Source organism: Anguilla rostrata, chromosome 5 (assembly GCF_018555375.3).
Source record: "Anguilla rostrata isolate EN2019 chromosome 5, ASM1855537v3, whole genome shotgun sequence".
NCBI lineage: Eukaryota > Metazoa > Chordata > Actinopteri > Anguilliformes > Anguillidae > Anguilla > Anguilla rostrata.
In genome coordinates, this window is record NC_057937.1 from 24136766 (window position 1) to 24155457 (window position 18692).

At 41.1% G+C, this 18692-nt stretch overlaps 1 protein-coding gene across 2 annotated transcripts in view; it reads right to left on the bottom strand.

Annotated features, from left to right (window-relative positions):
* Window positions 1-9736: 9736 nt before the first annotated feature.
* Window positions 9737-18692, bottom strand: part of rapsn (receptor-associated protein of the synapse, 43kD) — a 256201-nt gene continuing 247245 nt past the window's right edge. For both annotated transcript variants that reach the window (XM_064337941.1, XM_064337940.1), the window contains 2 exons: window positions 13586-13785; window positions 9737-13336 (listed from right to left, as the gene is read on the bottom strand). In XM_064337941.1, the coding sequence (XP_064194011.1) occupies window positions 13264-13336; window positions 13586-13785 (273 nt within the window). In that variant the 3' untranslated portion in view covers window positions 9737-13263. The remainder of the gene's footprint in view (window positions 13337-13585; window positions 13786-18692) is intronic.

Consider the following 18692-nt stretch of genomic DNA (forward strand, 5'->3'; position numbering starts at 1 on the left):
GCTCTAGCCATCGGTACGCTTCTATCAACACACAACGCAGACAGCACCCGTCATATACGCTGATATGCACTTACAGCCAGCCATCGCTACAACATTTTTGTCTGAAAACGAAAGTCTTAGCAAACCTTCTTCCAAAGGACAAATCTCTAATCACTACGATACTAATGAATTAGTTGTTCAGTCCAATTGTTCGCCGTTAGCCGGAACGTTAGCTAACCTAGCTAGCTAATAGGTAGGGCTACATGTGTCAGGCAACTTGCAAGTACTAGTTGGCTATGTCCCCTGGATATTAATTAAATATATTTAACAGAAAATAAAATAAGGAATGCAATTTTATCCACAAAAATAGCTATGTGTTGTGGTCACGATCGCTGTCGTAGAAACCTTCAGTTAAAGGAATTCGCATAATAATAAAATTAACCAAACACGAGCTTACATTTTCTGAACCTTGGTGATATAGTGGTGTAAGTAGACTAGGACTAGCCATCGGTACGCTTATCAACACGCTTCGTCATATATGCTGATATGCACTTACAGCTAGCTACCGCTACAGCATTTTTTGTCTGAAAACGAAAGTCTTAGCAAACCTTCTGCCAAAGGACAAATCTATAATCACTACAATACTAATGAATTAGATGTTCAATCCAATTGTTCGCCGTTAGCCGGAACATTAGCTAACCTAGCTAGCTAATAGGTAGGGCTAATGTACCTGGTTAGCTAGTGTTAGCTGACGCAGCACCGGGAGTCGGCCAACTAACATTACCGTCTTTTCTCTGCCTTACCTAGACAAGATTAAACGTATGTATGAAAACGAAAGTCTTACCAAACCTGCCAAAGGACGATGCAAAATGTGAGCAAAATAGATGAATGTATCAAGATTTTGGTCGTAGGCTTTCGCTAGTTAACCGTCTCTGTTGGAATACAAAGTGAATTGGTGACGTGCTATTGAACTCTCAGAGCTTTAGTACACTGCGGCTCTTTGATGAGAGGTCAAGGTGATTCCGCGGTGTTCATTTGTAACTGGACACAATTTTGTTTTGACTGGCGCGGTGTTTATTTTTAACTGGAGACACTTTTGTGTGGACTGTAGCCTATATTCCACTTCTGTGTGATGGAGTACATTGCAGGAAAAATGTAAGAAATTATTTTATTTAAAGAATAATAACTTCGGGGCACAGGACGGATTCCGAACAAGGCAGATCTGCGTCTTGAGAGAGAGAGAGAGAGAGAAAGAGAGAGCGAGAGAGAGACCTCCCATTGTGTTAGGGAGATTAAACGATAAATGCGATTTTTAAAAATCCGTTTTAATCACTAAGCAGTAGCGGAAACTTCCCTAGATTTTCCTTGAGTATCAATACAATGAATCCACAAAAATAAGCTACTCGCTTAAACTCCCAAAATAGGCAGTTTTAGCGAGTAGCCTAGGCATTATAGCCTACATTTATTTTCATTTATAGTACGAAATTGTGCACATTTTTAATCAACATTATTTACGGACACTTGCACTTCTTTGTCCGCACTCGTATTCATGGAAAACATCTGCAATGCATAGATTGTAAACAGTCTTGAAGTGCAGGTTTTGTTTTTGCTAGTTATTCTGAAAGTTAACACGGTATATAACAGACTTGTGTATTTTGTTTGTTAAGTGTAGACTACTTGGTGATTAAAACGGATTTTTAACGGATAAATTGAATTTATGATCTAATCTCCCTAATAAGGTACGAAGACGCTGTGTGTTAGGCTACTTGATTAGTCCGATGGTCGGCAAATTAATGAAAACAGGTTTAGATCAATGATTAGTTTAAAGGAAAGTTTTGTGCCCCACCAATTTTCACTTCAGTCGCCGCATATTGATTTTTAAAAAGTGGCTGGTAAAAAAGGTGAGAATGTACCAGACACAGTGGCTAGTGCATAAAAAAGTGAATTTTACACCCGTAGCACGTATGACCTTATATAGCCTATGGAAAATAAACTGTCAAAATATGTTTTTAGAAAAATCGCCAAAAACGGGTTTGACCTCCCTATCCCTGGTCCCCTCACCGATCTGGGAGCTGGGAGCTGGGAGCTGGAATCAGCGCGCTCCGAATGGTGAGGTGCGAGCTGGGAGCTACGTTCTGAGAGGTGGAGCTGGGACGAGCGAGCAACGACGTGGGAGCTCCGAGCTCAACCTGCGAGGTGCGACCCCGGATCAGCGTGCAACCCCGGATTGCATCTTGTTTTCTTGTTGATGTTTATTTTTACGAACAGCCGAATAATAGTAAGTGTAGCTACGTTTTTTTAAAGGCTAATGAACTGATCTAGGCTAGTTTAGTTACGCCAGTCACAGCCAATGGAAGAGTGCGCCACAGGTTTATTTTATCAATCAAATGTTTTTTGATACGGAATTCTATTCCTGGACCTGGGTCCGATTGCTTATTCTAAAAAATGCATGCATTCAGTTCAGTTCAAATCTATTTTTCTACAGTCTATGGTTCAAACATTGCAATCCGTTGCCCATGTCAAGTAAGTGGATAATGATAACACTAATGTGAAAACGATCTGTAATTTGGTAATGAAATGTTAAATGCTCCCGATTCGAAAATTCCGGTCCACCTTAAATCTGTTGTGGCATATGATTGCATTGTTTTGCGGTCTTCCCTGGGTTATAATTTGCTTTTAAAAGTGTTGCAAATCAACTCGTTGCCATGATGTTATAGCACATACACAATACTCTTTCTCTGCTCATACTACAGACACTGTTCACACTGTTCAGCACAAAGTCGACTTTGCATTGGCGGCAACCACACTTCACAATTTCTGCAGGAATTGTGTAGTTATAAAGTCTACAGACAATGATGTTTTCAGTGTAAACATTTTTATTTGTGATTACCGCCAGCTACCGGATTGTGTCCTGAACTGATACCATACCATTCTTGACCTGAAATTAGATGAAAAATTAAAAGCTAGTGTGTTGCTAGGTGGTTGCTATGGTGTTGTATGCAGTTGCTAGGGTGTTCTCGGTGGTTGCTAGGGTGTTGCTAGGTAGTTGCTATGGTGTTTTATGTGGTTGCTAGGGTGTTGCTAGGAAGTTGATATGGTGTTGCTAGGGTGTTACTATACTGTTCTAGGTGGTTGCTAGGGTGTTCTAGGTGGTTGATATGGCATTCTAGGCAGTTGCTAGGCTATTCTAGGTGGTTGCTAGGGTGTTGCTAGGTGGTTGCTATGGAGTTCTAGGTGGTTTCTAGGGTGTTGCTAGGTAGTTGCTAAGGTGTTGCTATGGAGTTCTAGGCAGTTGCTAAGGTGTTGCTAGGTAGTTGATATGGTGTTCTAGGAGGTTGCTAGGGTGTTTCTAGGTGGTTGCTATGGAGTTATAGGCAAGATCCAGGCTGTTACTAAGTGGTTGCAATGGAGTTCCAGGCGGTTGGTAGGTGGTTGCTATGGAGTTCTAGGCGGTTGCTAGGGTGTTGCTACGTGGTTGCTAGGGTATTCCATGTGGTTGCTATGGTGTTATAGGTGGTTTCTAGGGTGTTGCTGTGTTGTTGCTATGGAGTTCTAGGCGGTTGCTAGGGTGTTCTTGGTGGTTGCTAGGGTATTCTAGGTGGTTGTTAGGGTGTTGCTAGGTGGTTGCTATGGAGTTCTAGGCGGTTGCTAGGGTGTTGCTAGGCATTTGCTATGGTGTTCCAGGTGGTTGCTATGGTGTTGCTAAGTGGTTGCTAGGGTATTCTAAGTGGTTGCTAGGGTGTTGCTAGGTGGTTGCTATGGTGTTCCAGGTGGTTGCTAGGATGTTGCTAGGCGGTTGCTAGGCTATTCTAGGTGGTTGCTATGGAGTTATAGCCGGTTGCTAGGGTGTTGCTATGTGGTTGCTATGGTGTTCCAGGTGGTTGCTAGGGTGTTGCTAGGTGGTTGCTATGGAGTTCTAGGTGGTTGCTATGGTGTTGCTAGGTAGTTGCTAAGGCGTTCTAGGTGGTTGCTAGTGTGTTGTTAGGTGGTTGCTATGGAGTTCTAGGCGGTTGTTAGGGTGTTGCTAGATGGTTGCTATGGAGCTCAGGGCGGTTGCTAGGCTGTCCTAGGTGGTTGCTAGGGTGTCGCTAGGCGCTTGCTATGCAGGTCTAGGTGGTTGCTAGGGTGTTGCTAGGTCGTTGCTATGGAGTGGTAGGCAGTTGCTAGGATGTTGCTAAGGGGTTGCTATGGAGTTCTAGGTGGTTGCTAGGTCTTTACTGAGTCCAATGACGCGACCCATAATTCTCTATGACAAACGGTTTAAAAGTTATGAAATATCAAACATCGGCCAATCAGGAAAGGGGGCGACGTTAATCTACAACAATGGACAAAGGACTCTCTAACAAGTCCAATGAGGCATCCCACAATTTGTGGGCAATTTTGCCCCATAGAGATGAATGCTAAATGTCCAAAGCCAGAGAGAGACCAGAGTATAGCTGCTAGAAGACAGACCATTGTTACATCACAAGGGTGAGAAGACAGAGCATTGTGACATCACAAGGGTGAACATTCCACCATTAATTCTCTATGGGAAAAATTGCCCACAAAAATACAAATTTCTCAAAAACCGTCCACCCAAACTTTCCACGAAGTAAAAGCACGTCATTCCCGATCAAGCCGCTCGATTTGACATATTGCACATGTATGTGGTGCGAAAACTCTGGGAGGAGTAGCGGTCCAAAAAATGGGTGGAATAATAATAAATAAACTAGACAATTCCTGCAGATATTGTGAAATGTGGTTGCCACCAACGCAAAGTCGACTTTGTGCTGAACGGAGTGAACAGTGGTAGGTAGTTGCTATGATGTCTGAGGCATTTGCTAGGGTGTTGCTAGGTGGTTCTATGGAGTTCTAGGTGGTTTCATGGAATTCTAGGCGGTCGCTAGGGTGGTGCTAGGTGGTTGTTATGGAGTTTCAGGTGGTGGCTATTGAGCTCCAGGTGGTTGCTAGGGCATTGCTAGGTGGTTGCTAGGGTATTCTAAGTGGTTGCTAGGATGTTGCTAGGCAGTTGTTATGGTGTTCCAGGTGGTTGCTAGGGTGTTGCTAGGTGGTTGCTATGGAGTTATAGCCGGTTGCTAGGGTGTTGCTGTATTGTTGCTATGGAGTTATAGGCAGTTGCTAGGGTGTTGCTAGGGGGTTGCTAGGGTATTCTAAGTGGTTGCTAGGATGTTGCTAGGTGGTTGCAATGGTGTTCTAGGCGGTTGCTAGGGTGTTGCTAGGCAGTTATGGTGTTCCAGGTGGTTGCTAGGGTGTTGCTAGGTGGTTGCTATGGTGTTCTAGGTGGTTGCTAGGGTGTTGCTAGGCAGTTGTTATGGTGTTCCAGATTGTTGCTAGGGTGTTGCTAGGTGGTTGCTATGGTGTTCCAGGTGGTTGCTATGGTGTTCTAGGTGGTTGCTATAGTGTTGCTAGGTGGTTGTTATGGTGTTATAGGCGGTTGCTAGGGTGTTGCTAGGCAGTTGTTATGGTGTTCCAGGTGGTTGCTAGGGTGTAGCTAGGTGGTTGCTATGGAGTTCCAGGTGGTTGCTAGGGTGTTGCTAGGTGGTTGCTATGGAGTTCTAGGCGGTTGCTATGGTGTTGCTAGGTGGTTGCTAGGGTGTTGCTAGGTGGTTGCTGTGGAGTTCTAGGCAGTTGCTATGGTGTTGCTAGGTGGTTATTATAGAGTTATAGCCGGTTTCTAGGGTGTTGCTAGGCATTTGCTATGGTGTTCCAGGTGGTTGCTAGTGTGTTGTTAGGTGGTTGCTATGGAGTTCTAGGTGGTTGCTAGGGTGTTGCTCTAGGGTATTCTAAGTGGTTGCAAGGATGTTGCTAGGTGGTTGCTATGGAGTTATAGGCGGTTGCTAGGGTGTTGCTAGGTATTCTAGGTGGTTGCTAGGATGTTGCTAGGTGGTTGCTATGGAGTTATAGGCGGTTGCTAGGGTGTTGCTAGGCTGTTGTTATGGTGTTCCAGGTGGTTGCTAGGGTGTTGCTAGGTGGTTGCTATGGTGTTCCAGGTGGTTGCTAGTGTGTTGTTACGTGGTTGCTATGGAGTTCTAGGTGGTTGCTAGGGTGTTGCTAAGGGGTTGCTAGGGTATTCCAAGTGGTTTCTAGGATGTTGCTAGGTGGTTGCTATGGATTTATAGCCGGTTGCTAGGGTGTTGCTAGGCAGTTATGGTGTTCCAGGTGGTTGCTAGGGTGTTGCTAGGTCATTGCTATGGTGTTCCAGGTGGTTGCTAGGGTGTTGCTAGGTGGTTGCTATGGAGTTCTAGGCGGTTGCTAGGGTGTTGCTAGGTGGTTGCTATGGTGTTCTAGGTGGTTGCTAGGATGTTGCTAGGGGGTTGCTATGGAGTTCTAGGCGGTTGCTAGGTCTTTACTGAGTCCAATGACGCGACCCATAGTTCTTTATGACAAACGGTTCAAAAGTTATGAAATATCAAACATCGGCCAATCAGGAAGGGGGGCAAGGCTGATCTCCACCAATGGACAAAGGACTCTCTACCATGTCCAATGAGGCATTGCACAATTTGTGGGCAATTTTTCCCCATAGAGATGAATGGCAGAATGTTCAAATCTAAAGAGAGTACTGCTGCTAGAAGACACGGCATTGTGACATCACAAGGGTGAGAAGACAGAGCATTGTGACATCACAAGGGTGAACATTCCGCCATTCATTCCCTATGGGGAAAAATTGCCCACAAAAATTCAAATTTTTCAAAAACCGTGCAACCAATCTTTCCACAAAGTAATAGCACACCATTCCCGATCAAGCCGCTCGATTTGACATATTGCACGTGTATGTGGTGCGAAAACTCTGGGAGGAGTAGCGGTCCAAAAAATGGGCAGAAAGAATAATAATAATATGTGCAATAATAATAGTGTGCTTGCCTAAGGCAACCACACTAATAAACTAGACAATTCCTGCAGAAATTGTGAAGTGTGGTTGCCGCCAACGCAAAGTCGACTTTGTGCTGAACTGAGCGAACAGTTTCTGTAGTATAAGCAGAGACAGAGTATGGTATACATGCTATAACATCAGGGCAACGAGTTTATTTGCAACACACATATTCAGAGCTAAATTAACCCTTCATCAATACTTGAGATCAGCGATTTACTCACGGTATGCTGTGACCAGTGACGGCGAATCATAAAGCTAGCTGGCCAGTTCAGAGGGTCTTAGAAAAATCTTATCTACACTGCGCGACCGCACCATTTTAAAAAGCAAGACAGGGCTAGGAAGATGCATTTGATTGATTTATGGTTTTACGTTAAGTTCAGCTCATTTTTACCATTCAACTAAAAACATTTAAGTGGGCTGCAATTCAGAGTCTAATCTGTTATCTCTGAGACCAACTCATAGACAGAGTAGCCTATTACGTGTTAGCCAAGCCAAATTTCCAAGAACGAAAACGAGGCGAGAAATATGTGTTAAAATAGTTGCATTTCATTTTAAATACAGCTTCTGTGAATAAGTATCGGCTGGTAGCCAGTGGTAGTCAGCTAGCTTCTGTAGCAGCAAGGGGTGAATCAACAACATGCAAGTGGAGTTGTGTACTTCAGCAAACGCGTTGGGGTGAAAAAGGGTTGCTTTCCCTGCTACAACAGACTGAATGGTCTCATTAGAGCTGCATTAAGCAAAGTTGCCAGTGCGCTGGGATATTAAATGGTGTTACAAAATTAAATTCTATTCATTTTAAATACAGCTTCTGTGAATAAGTATCGGCTGGTAGCCAGTAGTACTAGCTTCTGTTGTAACGAGGTGTACATCAACAGACAAGCGGAGAAGTGTACTGTAGCGTTGGGTGAGAAAATGTTGCTGTCACTGTTACAAAGAATGCGCAATGCATCTATAATGAGACGAACCTTCCGAATACGATGGGATATAGAACGGCATTACAAAAGTAAAATGTCACATATTATACATAGTTAGAAAGCTTATTCTATCACCTGTTGGATCAATGAAGTGTAGATAAAGCCAGTTTGTACTACAAAGTTACAGAACACTGAAAGCAACATATGGTATTACAAGCTGACGTCTTTTTCTGGAGTAAGACTGGACCTGAAGCTGCTGCACACGTTTTGTTGACGGCGTTGTTGCACTTTTTAGTAAAGTCTGGCTTGTTTGAGAATTCGTTTATTCAGTAGGTGAGAGCATAAGCTTTCTAACCAGATATAACAGCACGTTTATTTTTGGTTTTGGAATATCGTTTTTTTAGGTCAACCGAAAGTTTTCTCATCATCGCATTAAATGCATTCGCTCTTTGTTAGCACTAGCATTCAAAGACGCTGGACCTGACGAAACGTCGTCAAAGAATTTGCGTAATATCTTGTGAAATACTATTATTATTGAGGACGTCTGGGTATGCCTAAGCCATGTGTTTGCTGATATACCTAGCTGACAGCGTTTTCATTTGTAATTTTGCATTTGGAATACCGTTTTATCGAGTTCACTTCCGCATTCAGCTATATCCTTTCTGGTGGCTAAGTCGCCAGGAAACCTCGTTTGAACAACACAATCCGTGCATGTACGTCTTCATCAAGGTCTTATCTAAATTGTGGTATAAAGCATTTGAGCCATATGTTTGTTGATATACCTAGCTGACAGCGTTTTCATTTGTAATTTTTCATTTGGAATACCGTTTTATCGCGTTCACTTCCGCATTCAGCTATATCCTTTCTGGTGGCTGGTGAGGACGTACAGCGGACCGCATCACGTGTGCAAAGCCGACCAATGCTGTAACTTCATAATTCACATTTTTATGACGTCACCGTCCCCATTCATTTTCAATGGGAAAATTAGCCAAAAAAAGATAGACCACACTAATAATATGTGAGATAATAGTAGTGTGATTGCCTATGGCAACCACACTAATAAATATGTGCAATACTTATTGTGTGTTTGCCTAAGGCAACCACACTAATAAATATGAAATTAAAGCTTCATATGTGACCTTATTCACAATCTAATTTAATTGCTGATGGCTTTTTCAAACAAGCTTTCCCCATTTAATTTATTGGTCTGAAAAAATATACATTTTCAATACTTTTGTACCCTCTTGGAAATTACAGAAACAAGGCCAGGTCAAAACCTAATATATGGCTTGACCTAACACACTTCATCCGGCCCGACCAATGGTGCAACTTCATAACCCGGCTGACCAATGGGGTAACTTCATCACTCAGCGTTCATAGGGCCCGCTGTTGGGGTCCAGCCCAAAACAGCACATACTAAATAACAGACTAAAAAGAACAGGTAGTTTGATCTGCAGTGACTGTTTCTGCCTGTTGCACCATAACAAGGTATGTAGCTAAAGTATAACAAGGAGGCCAATGCATTTTCAAAGCACATAAGGTTAAAAGAAATTCAAAATAGTCATAAATATTGTAAAGAACAATTTTCTGTAACAGTGTTATATACACATATTTTGTTGCATTTGTATTCTTTCTTTCTTGTAATTCTACAGGTTATTTCAAATGAATATGCAGCTTCAGAGTAAGCCATTCTTTTCAGCTCTTGTAGGAAGCAGTAGATGGAAAGTTGATCTCTGTCAGTAGGAAGGCAAAACAGCTATCAGTAGATAGCTAGCTAGCTAAGTGTGTCTGTCACTGAAAAGTTATTGAGTGCACTGTTATTGATAAATTAGTTAGCTTAATTAATAATGCAGCTAAATAGCTAAAATGAAGGTAAAACATTTTAATTAAAAATAGCTAGCTAGGTGAAGGTACATTCCAGAACATAAAGTGAAGGTACATTTAAGAAGATAAAGCAAAGATGATAAGCTTTTTAGTAGGTAATTTTAATGAAAAAGAAAAAAACATTATGTTTTTTTTTCACACATGAAATGATAAATACAAAATAAAGTGAATGAATTGTATGAATTGTCATTATTATTTAGCAGGCCAAATAATTTTATCATTTTATGCACACAAATACTGGACAAAGAAATACATGTTCAAGCTTATAACATTTCCAATAGTAAGACACATTAGACTCAATTATGGAGGTATTAACTAGTACATACAGTGAGCTCCATAATGTTTGGGACAAAGAAAATTTTCCTTGATTTAGCACTTTATTCTACAATTTTAGATTCATAATTAAACAATTTTGTTTTATTAAAGGTTATTTTTTAAACCTTTTGATTTCACCATGTAGAAATTACAGCACGTTTTACACACACAGTCCCCCCATTTGAGGGCACAAATGTTTGAGGCAAATGGTTTCACAGGTGTTTCTGATTAGTCAGGTGCGTTCAGTTGCTTCCTTAGTGCAGGTACAAGAGAGATTTCAGTATCTTGTCTTGATTCTAGGCTTTTAATTGCCTCTGGAGTCTGTATCACAAAGGACCTGGTAGGCCAAGGGAGACCGATAAACCCCAGAAGAAAAAAAAACCGAAAACCTGTCCCACAGATACAAAGCACTCTTCAGGAAGCAGGCATGGCTGTGTCATATTAGCAGAAGACTTCATGGCCAGAACTACAGAGGCTACACTGTAAGATGAAAACCATTAGTTAGCTGCAAATACATGATGGCTAAGTTGCATTTTGCTAAATAGGACCTAAAAGAGCCTGCAGAGTTCTGGAGAAAGGCCTTGTGGACAGATGAGACGAAGATTCACTTGTGTTTAAATAATGGCAATAGCAAAGGGTAAAGGTCAAATGGAACTGTCCAAGGTCTAAAGCACCACCCCTCAACTGTGAAACATGGTGGGATGGTGCCACAGATACTGGCTCACTTGTCTTCATTGATGATGTAACTGCTGATAGCAGCAGCAGAATGAATTCTGAGGTATACAGGAGCATCTTATCTACTCAAGTTAAAGAAAATGCCTCCAAAGTCATTCACCTGATTTAAGTCCAATTGAACATGCACTTCATATGCTGAAGAGAAAACTTAAGGCAACCAACAGAAGCTGAAGATGGCTGTAGTACAGGCCAAGCAAAGGATCACCAGAGAAGAACTGAGGAACTCGTAATGTCTATGGGCCACAGACTTGAAGGAGTCATTGCATGCAAAGACAGTACTAAATTACTGGGTACTAAACATGAATACTTTCATTTACATAACATTATGGTACCCTGAAATGGGGGGATATGCATCAAAAGTGCTGTAATTTCTACACAGTGAAACAAATGTGTATAAAAATACCCTTAAAAGAATGTACACTTTAACTACCTGTAAATTGTCTGATTACAAAGATTACTAATATAAAATTGTGGAATGCAGAGTCTAATGTCTTTGTCCCAAACATTACGAAGCTCACTGTATAGAAAGGTGTAATGATTATTGATAGTTTAACGCAAATGCTAATTATTATTTATTTCCCATTGATCTAACATTTTTACATACTACATTTACTATGCCAAAAAAGATTAACAGTTGAAAACTGGGGAGAATGTACAATTTGAGCATTTCTGATTTCAGATTATGAAACCAGCAAGAAAATTAAGGAAAAAAAGAGATCAGAAACACAAAATAACCTCCAAGCCTGGACCTTTATTTTCTGGCTATAACATTTTACGAGAGCACATGAATTGACATTAATGTAATAGTTAACATGAATGGTTAACTACCACATTAACTATAAACAATTAACTTATACATTAACATAGCATTCTCATTGTATTATTTAGTTGAACTATACTGACAAATATTTATGCTCATGTTAAGCTGAATGACATAAAATCAAAAATTAAAACACATTCCATAAATGGATGATTTATAGCGAATAGTCCCTGTGAAAATTACGATGAAATCTCAAGTTACCTAGCAGACTGAATCACAAACACAGCAGGATAGTGTTTCAAGTGTTGAACACCAAAACTATTTTTCATATTTTTCAAAAAGATGTATTTGTGTATCCACGATTGCCACCTTTTGTTTGTGAAGACATAAAATGTTTGATTAAAATGTATTTTGTGTCCTTGTATCCACATGATTGCCTCCTTTTGTTTGTGAAGACAAACAATTTGATTTAAATGTATTTTGCGTCCTTGTATCCACATGATTGCCTCCTTTTGTTTGTGAACACAAACAATTTGATTTAAATGTATTTTGTGTCCTTGATCATGCTTAACAAGGTCTCTGTAAAGTTAGTCATTAATAAAGGTATGAATAGTTGGCACTTTATGGGTTCCACAAAGAACTAATGATAAACTACCATTAGCAAACTACTTGTTTTACTAGCTCTTGGGTGGGAATAATAGCTATTCTATTAACTAATTTATTCCAAGAGAATGTTAGTATGAATTGAAGTATGAATGGTAATACCGTTGGCTACCTCATGGTCTAGCTTGCACTGCAGTGTGGTAATATGCAATAACAAACTCTTGCTAAGCTAGGTTTTAAATTACTTAAAAAAGTTACTTTTCAACCTAGCCACCTTGACACAGAAATGTACAAAAATCGCTCTCCCTGATTGATTATCCATCACCATGCAGGGAGGCACCTTGATTGCCTTTGGACTATGAAAAATTGACATTCATTATCTTATTGTATTGCTGAATAGAAAAAATAACAATGTACTGTAGCTAAAACTGTAGTATCAACTGACATTATTAGCCTACATTAAATGCAAGATGCATGAGATGTCATTTATTTTCTGTTCTTGTGCAAAGGTAATTGATTTTGAAGAGATTTATGATAGAAAATTATCTCTTCCTATCATATTAGGTCTTCAAAGATATATATATATATATATAATGTACTACAGACAGTTAGATATTTGTGGTAGTTACGAGTTAGCTAATGTTAGCTAACAAAAAATGTTTTTCAAGTTGTCTAGTGAGATACATTTAGAATATTAACAAGTTTTTGCATTGCAATTCATCTATACTGTCATTATATAACACTGCCTCATTTGGTTAGTGCTTCTGTTATGTCTTGCCTGAGGTCTTTGAATTCAACTTAAAAACATCAGCTTTTATCACATAATACCATACCGGACAGTAAATGTGAAAAAAATTATTGCATGCATTTCTTTAAAAGATCAAAGGATTATAAATATAATGGTAAAGGCATTGCAAATGTATATGAAGAGTTAGCTGGTTTCAGCTAAAATTGTATGAGATATTGCAGGAAAGAGAGAACTTTGGCAGCAGATGTTCCCCTGAACACCCTTGATACAGGAATTTGGCATATGTTGCCTGTAGTCGACCCTGGAGGCTGCTGGGTAAACTCAGAACAGTTTTCATATTGTCCGAGCATGCCCTGGATTATAGCAACAGTTGCACATTTTGTTCCAGGCATCCTACAATTTGGAAGCATGTGTGTATCCTTCACAGCAACAATGTGACCTGGAAGCTTCCCCCTTACACAAAGCCTGGTTTCATTGATGAGCGGCAGCATTTTGAACAGCCCTTTGTCCCACAGGATTGAAGGCACCTGCAGGGAGAAGCTTGTGTCACATACAACTCCATAGTAACCCTCAGGGCACACACTACTCCATAGCACCATACAGAAGATTCCATCATAAGAGGTTTCTCTTTAAAAAACACAAAACTTCAGGTAGTTCCTCTATGGCCTATTAAGCATAAAACTATCAAGCAAGCACCCTGAGCCCCAGACTTAAGTGCTTTTACTAGAAGTACACATTTGTTAGAATGTTGTAGAAGCTCGCCTGGAGAGTCTTACTTGAGGTGGAAGATGTGGGAGCAGGGTAGGGCCTGCAACTGCTGGTTCCTCTCCCCAATGGACTCTCCACACAATGCACAGTACAGTTCCAGCTCCTCCACACACTGCAGGAACTTCACCACCTGCTCTCTTAGCTCTTCCTGTTTCTCCTGATTTCGAAAGATTCTCTCGCTCAGACAGTGCACCTTTAGGGAGAAGAGCTGCCAAACAGGAAGTAAAACTAAGCACAACCTGTCACAGTGCACCATAATCCACCCAACACAGCTACAGTGTTACAATACCATCAGGAAAGTGCATTTTCAAACAACAAAATCAATAAAGCACCAAAAACAAATATGACCACAGCACACTATTCATTCATTTGATAAAGTTGTGGTTTCAGACAACTTTATTCTCCACTGTAAGAATGCAGATGACACCATTACATCAACGGCGCCAGGTTGTACCACGTAGTGGGGGACACCAGAGGCGTCACTAGGGGGGTGCGGGGGTGCAGACCGCACCGGGTGACACCATCAGAGGGGGGTGACACCGACATGACGGGCAATAATTTTTTTGTGCAATGTTTTGTGTAGCGACGGGTTGAAACTGCTAATTTCTCTGACGCAGTTTACTGCCGGTCCATTTAATTAGCGGTATTAATGTGATGAGAAACGCTTTGTCGTTTGAAGGCATAACATGCAAGTTTACTCTAATGAAAGTTAGAACTCCAAGCAACATTGCGTTTCAAAAAACACAGCACTTTAATTACAGTGTATTTTGAGATTAATTGTGTGCCTACAATTATTTTTTATTTGAACTGAAATGTCATGACATTGATGCTCTTGTCTAGCTGTAAGTTCCGCCTGCTTCAGACAAGCAGAGCGACTGCAACAATAGGTGATGTAACGATGTAGCCTGGCGGCGATTGCAACACATTAACTAAACACTGACACGCGATTAGCAACGTTGTTTCGTTTCTGCAACCTCTGAACTAGCTAGCCAGTTTGGAAAATAGCCAACGTTGTTAGCCTAATGAATTGATTTAGACTTGATTGCCAAATTATGAGTATCCGTTACCCCTAAGTAGAAGAAATTAATTATTCAGCCTCGTGTGCAGTTGAGCACTGTTTTCAGTTTTCGCAACACCGTAAACTCTCTTGCCTGCAGTTACTGGCTCATGAGTGAGAGCACCTATTATCGACCACCCAAAGGGGGGGGGGCGTTTATCGACCACCCTAAATGCTAGTCTGTTTATTTTGTATTTATTAGAGAGACCTGGACATTGTTATCAATTAAAATGTGAGTCCTGTAAAAATACACATAATAAACTGTCTAAATGTAAAAAAAACCAACTTCATACATATACATTTAGTTATATTAATACAACCTTATTTACTGTATCAACTTTAAGACAAGCAACACGCTCGGAATTATCTCATCACAACCCATTAAATCCAGTAGCGCAGACGTTGCTTCATAATTTCAAACTACTTTCCTAATGGCTATTTTGCGTCCTGCGACTTGGGTTACAACTGTGAATATGTACGGATTCCTAGACGTGCTGATAGCGACCACCAACGCCAACGTTCTATTACCGTAATACCTGGCAAAGACGTTCTCGCCAAAAAACATTTTCCAATGGAAAGTTTTTAGCATGGCATTCCTGAAAGTGGGGGGACAAAAAATCCATGTATCCCCCCTATTCCGGCACCCATGCATTACATCTGTTTTATATTACTATTTTTAAATTAATTGGTTTTACACAAGGCCTTATTGGTCCCAAACACTATCATAATAATACTGTAAATCTCTGCTAGATCTACTGTACTGCTCTACCAAAAACCTATTATGTGACTCCACATACTGACCACTCTTAAACAATTTTGGTATACTGACCACACTTAAGCTATTTGTAACGCCTGGTACTGAATATGGGTTAAAAGCTGTGCAGCAGCATAATAAATAACTAATTACTACAATAATGGAAAAAAGAGAAGAAACTCTTCAAGCAAGGTTTTGTCCAATCATCGCCATAATATGAGCTTGATTGACAGCAAGCTATTGAGCAATCGTGTGAGTGATAATGCCCCATCAAACTGTTGCTGGGAGGAATGAGAGGAGAAGTGCACAGATGGCTTTGGGGATGACAGAGGACACACTGACAATTGCTACACCAACAGAAGCTGCTAAAGCTAAATAAAACGAAAAAAAAGTCAGAAAGTAGTTACTATGAACTTAGAGAACGGATTTTCATCCTAGTGAGCGTTATTGGTTTTAACTTCGGCTGGTTTGTGCTGGACGCTTTGAACTACAGGACACACCTGGGTCAGTTTTTTCTGGTTTATTCGTTGATCAGCCTGCCGGTATCAGGATGCAAGCCAACCATTGTGAAACTTGGGACCCTGGATATTGTTTTGATTTTCCTTGGATGGACTCTGAGCAGTAACCACTCTCTCCGGTGTGGTAGGACTGTGTTTCACTTTCACTCTGACCTGCTACAAGCAGTGCAGTTCTGGACAATTGACACATACACACTAAGACACATTCTGTGTCTTTGGGACTGTTAACGTACAATTGTACTTGTTGAATTTTGTGTTTAATTGCACCAGTTTTATTGTGAACGCAAGTGATAATTTTGAACTCTTGGGTGGATAATTGATTGTTATTGATCTATTGATAACTGAACTGGTTTACTACTGCAACTGGGGCTTCTCAGTCAGGATAGCGGGTGCACCCTCAGATCAGATAATTGATACCAGTCTTGTTGTTGTTATTCATGGGCCTATGCACATTTCTGGTGTAAATCTTTTATTTTATTGTTTTTATTTTACAATTTAAAAGTGACAATACAACCTGGTTAAAAAGGTAATCTGTGTGGTGTCATCATTTATCCATCATCTGCTCCAGCAAGCGAACCTAACTGGCCCAAATCTAATTGTGGTTTTAATTAGGCTACTGTATTATACCACCATCACCACATATTGTGGACCAGATGTGACAAAATTTAAAAAATAAATTGATATTGAAATAAATGAAAGCAATTAAATAAATAAGCAATTAAATAAATATTGTCAGACATGTTATTCATCATTTGGCCATTCTCAGCCATAAGAAGCTTCAAAGCACTCAGCCAGCACAGCCTGGAGATAAGACAGAACAGGAACTGGGGGTGGGGGCCATTGGAGATGTGAATGTATGTCTGTAGCCCCTTTTCCACTGTAGGGCCGAATGGTTCTGAGCATGTAGAGGAACGGTTCCAATGGTGTTTCCACCTGGAAACGGTTTAGCGCGGAATGCTTACAAACCGTGCCCAGCACAATATTCTCGGCGTGGTTAGACAACCGTGCTTAGTGCAGCAGAACCTTTCGGGTGGGCGGGCTTAATGACGTAGGTATTCACTGATTGGTTTGACATTACGTAATTTTGTGACTCCACACCTGGTCTCTTCACGTCCTCTTCCATAAGCTAGGTTGGTAGAGAAGCTAATATATATAAAAATGTCCGAAACTGTGTCATAGTCAGTGGAGGATACGTAAGGAATAGATCGCAACGGGCTGTCCCATTATTGGAAAATAATGTACGACGGGGGTGGTGATGCGGCCGAGGCAAAGCCAAGGGTCGCTTAACCACCACCGAAGTACGCTACATAATTTTCCAATAACGGGACAGCCCGGAGGGGTTTACTCCACGTATACAACAGGTTACCAAAAATGACTATATTAAACAGAAGCTACTCACCAGGCATGAAGTGTTTGCACACCACGATCTTGACTTCGGACATACAGATAAAGTCAAACACTGTATCAATCTGAGTGATTCAACTCCCTTCAAGCAAAGAGCAAGGCCTATTCATCCTCTTGGACGCAGTCCGCAAGCATCTTCAAGAGCTTTTGGAATCTGGCGTCATCCGTGAGTCTGAGAGCCCTTTCTCATCTCCGATAGTTCTCGTCTCTGATTCGTAAGTGTACTAATTCCGTACATCTCTGCATTGATTACAGAAAGCTCAACTCCAAAACTATGAAGGATGCATATGCATTGCCAAATCTGGAAGAAAGCTTCTCTGTCCAAACAGGATCCAAGTGGTTCTCGGTCCTTGACCTTAAATCCAGATACTATCAAATTGAGATGGAGGAAGCAGATAAACATAAGACGGTTTTTGTGTGCCCTTTAGGCTATTGGGAGTTTAACAGGATGCCACAAGGTGTTACTAATGCGCTAAGCACGTTTCAGCGCCTTATGGAACGATGCATGGGAGATCTCAACCTTAAAGAGGTCCTGGTGTTCATAGATGGTCTCATCATTTTCTCGGACACCATTGAAGAGCATGAGCGCCGATTGCTACGAGTCTTGAATCGTCTGAAGGAATATAGGCTTAAGTTATCGCTGGAAAAGTGCAAATTTTCCAGAAATCAGTGCGGTATTTAGGTCACATCGTGTCTCAGCATGGTGTTGAGACGGATCCTGAGAAGATCCAGGCCTTGAACACCTGGCCCACCTCCAGGAATTTGAAAGAACTCTGCTCATTCCTGGGTTTTGCTGGCTATTACAGGAGGTTTATCCAGGACTATTCAAAAATAGTGAAACCACTGAATGACCTCACAGCTGGTTATCCTCCGCTCCGCAAGGGCAGCAAGAAAAAGAACATGAGTGATCCCTATCACAACCCCAAGGAGCCTTTTGGTAGTCGTTGATCACCTTCCTGTCAGCAAGCATTTGACACAATCATTGGGAAGCTTACTTCTGCTCCTGTCTTGGGTTTTGTTAACCCCAAACTGCCTTACATCCTCCACACAGATGCAAGTACAACAGGTCTGGGGGCTGCTTTATACCAAGAGCAGGATGGATATAAGGGAGTGATAGATTTTGCAAGCAGAGGACTGACATGAAGTGAAGCAAGGTATCCTGCTCATAAATTGAATTTCTAGCTCTCAGATGGGCAGTCACTGAGAAATTTAGTGACTACCTATACGGAGCAGAATTCACCGTGGTCACAGACAGCAACCCAGTGACTTATATTTTAACTTCTGCCAAACTGGATGCTACCAGCTACTTATGGTTGTCAGCTCTGTCCACATACAACTTCAAGCTGCAATATCGGGCTGGCAAGCAGAATGTTGATGCAGAT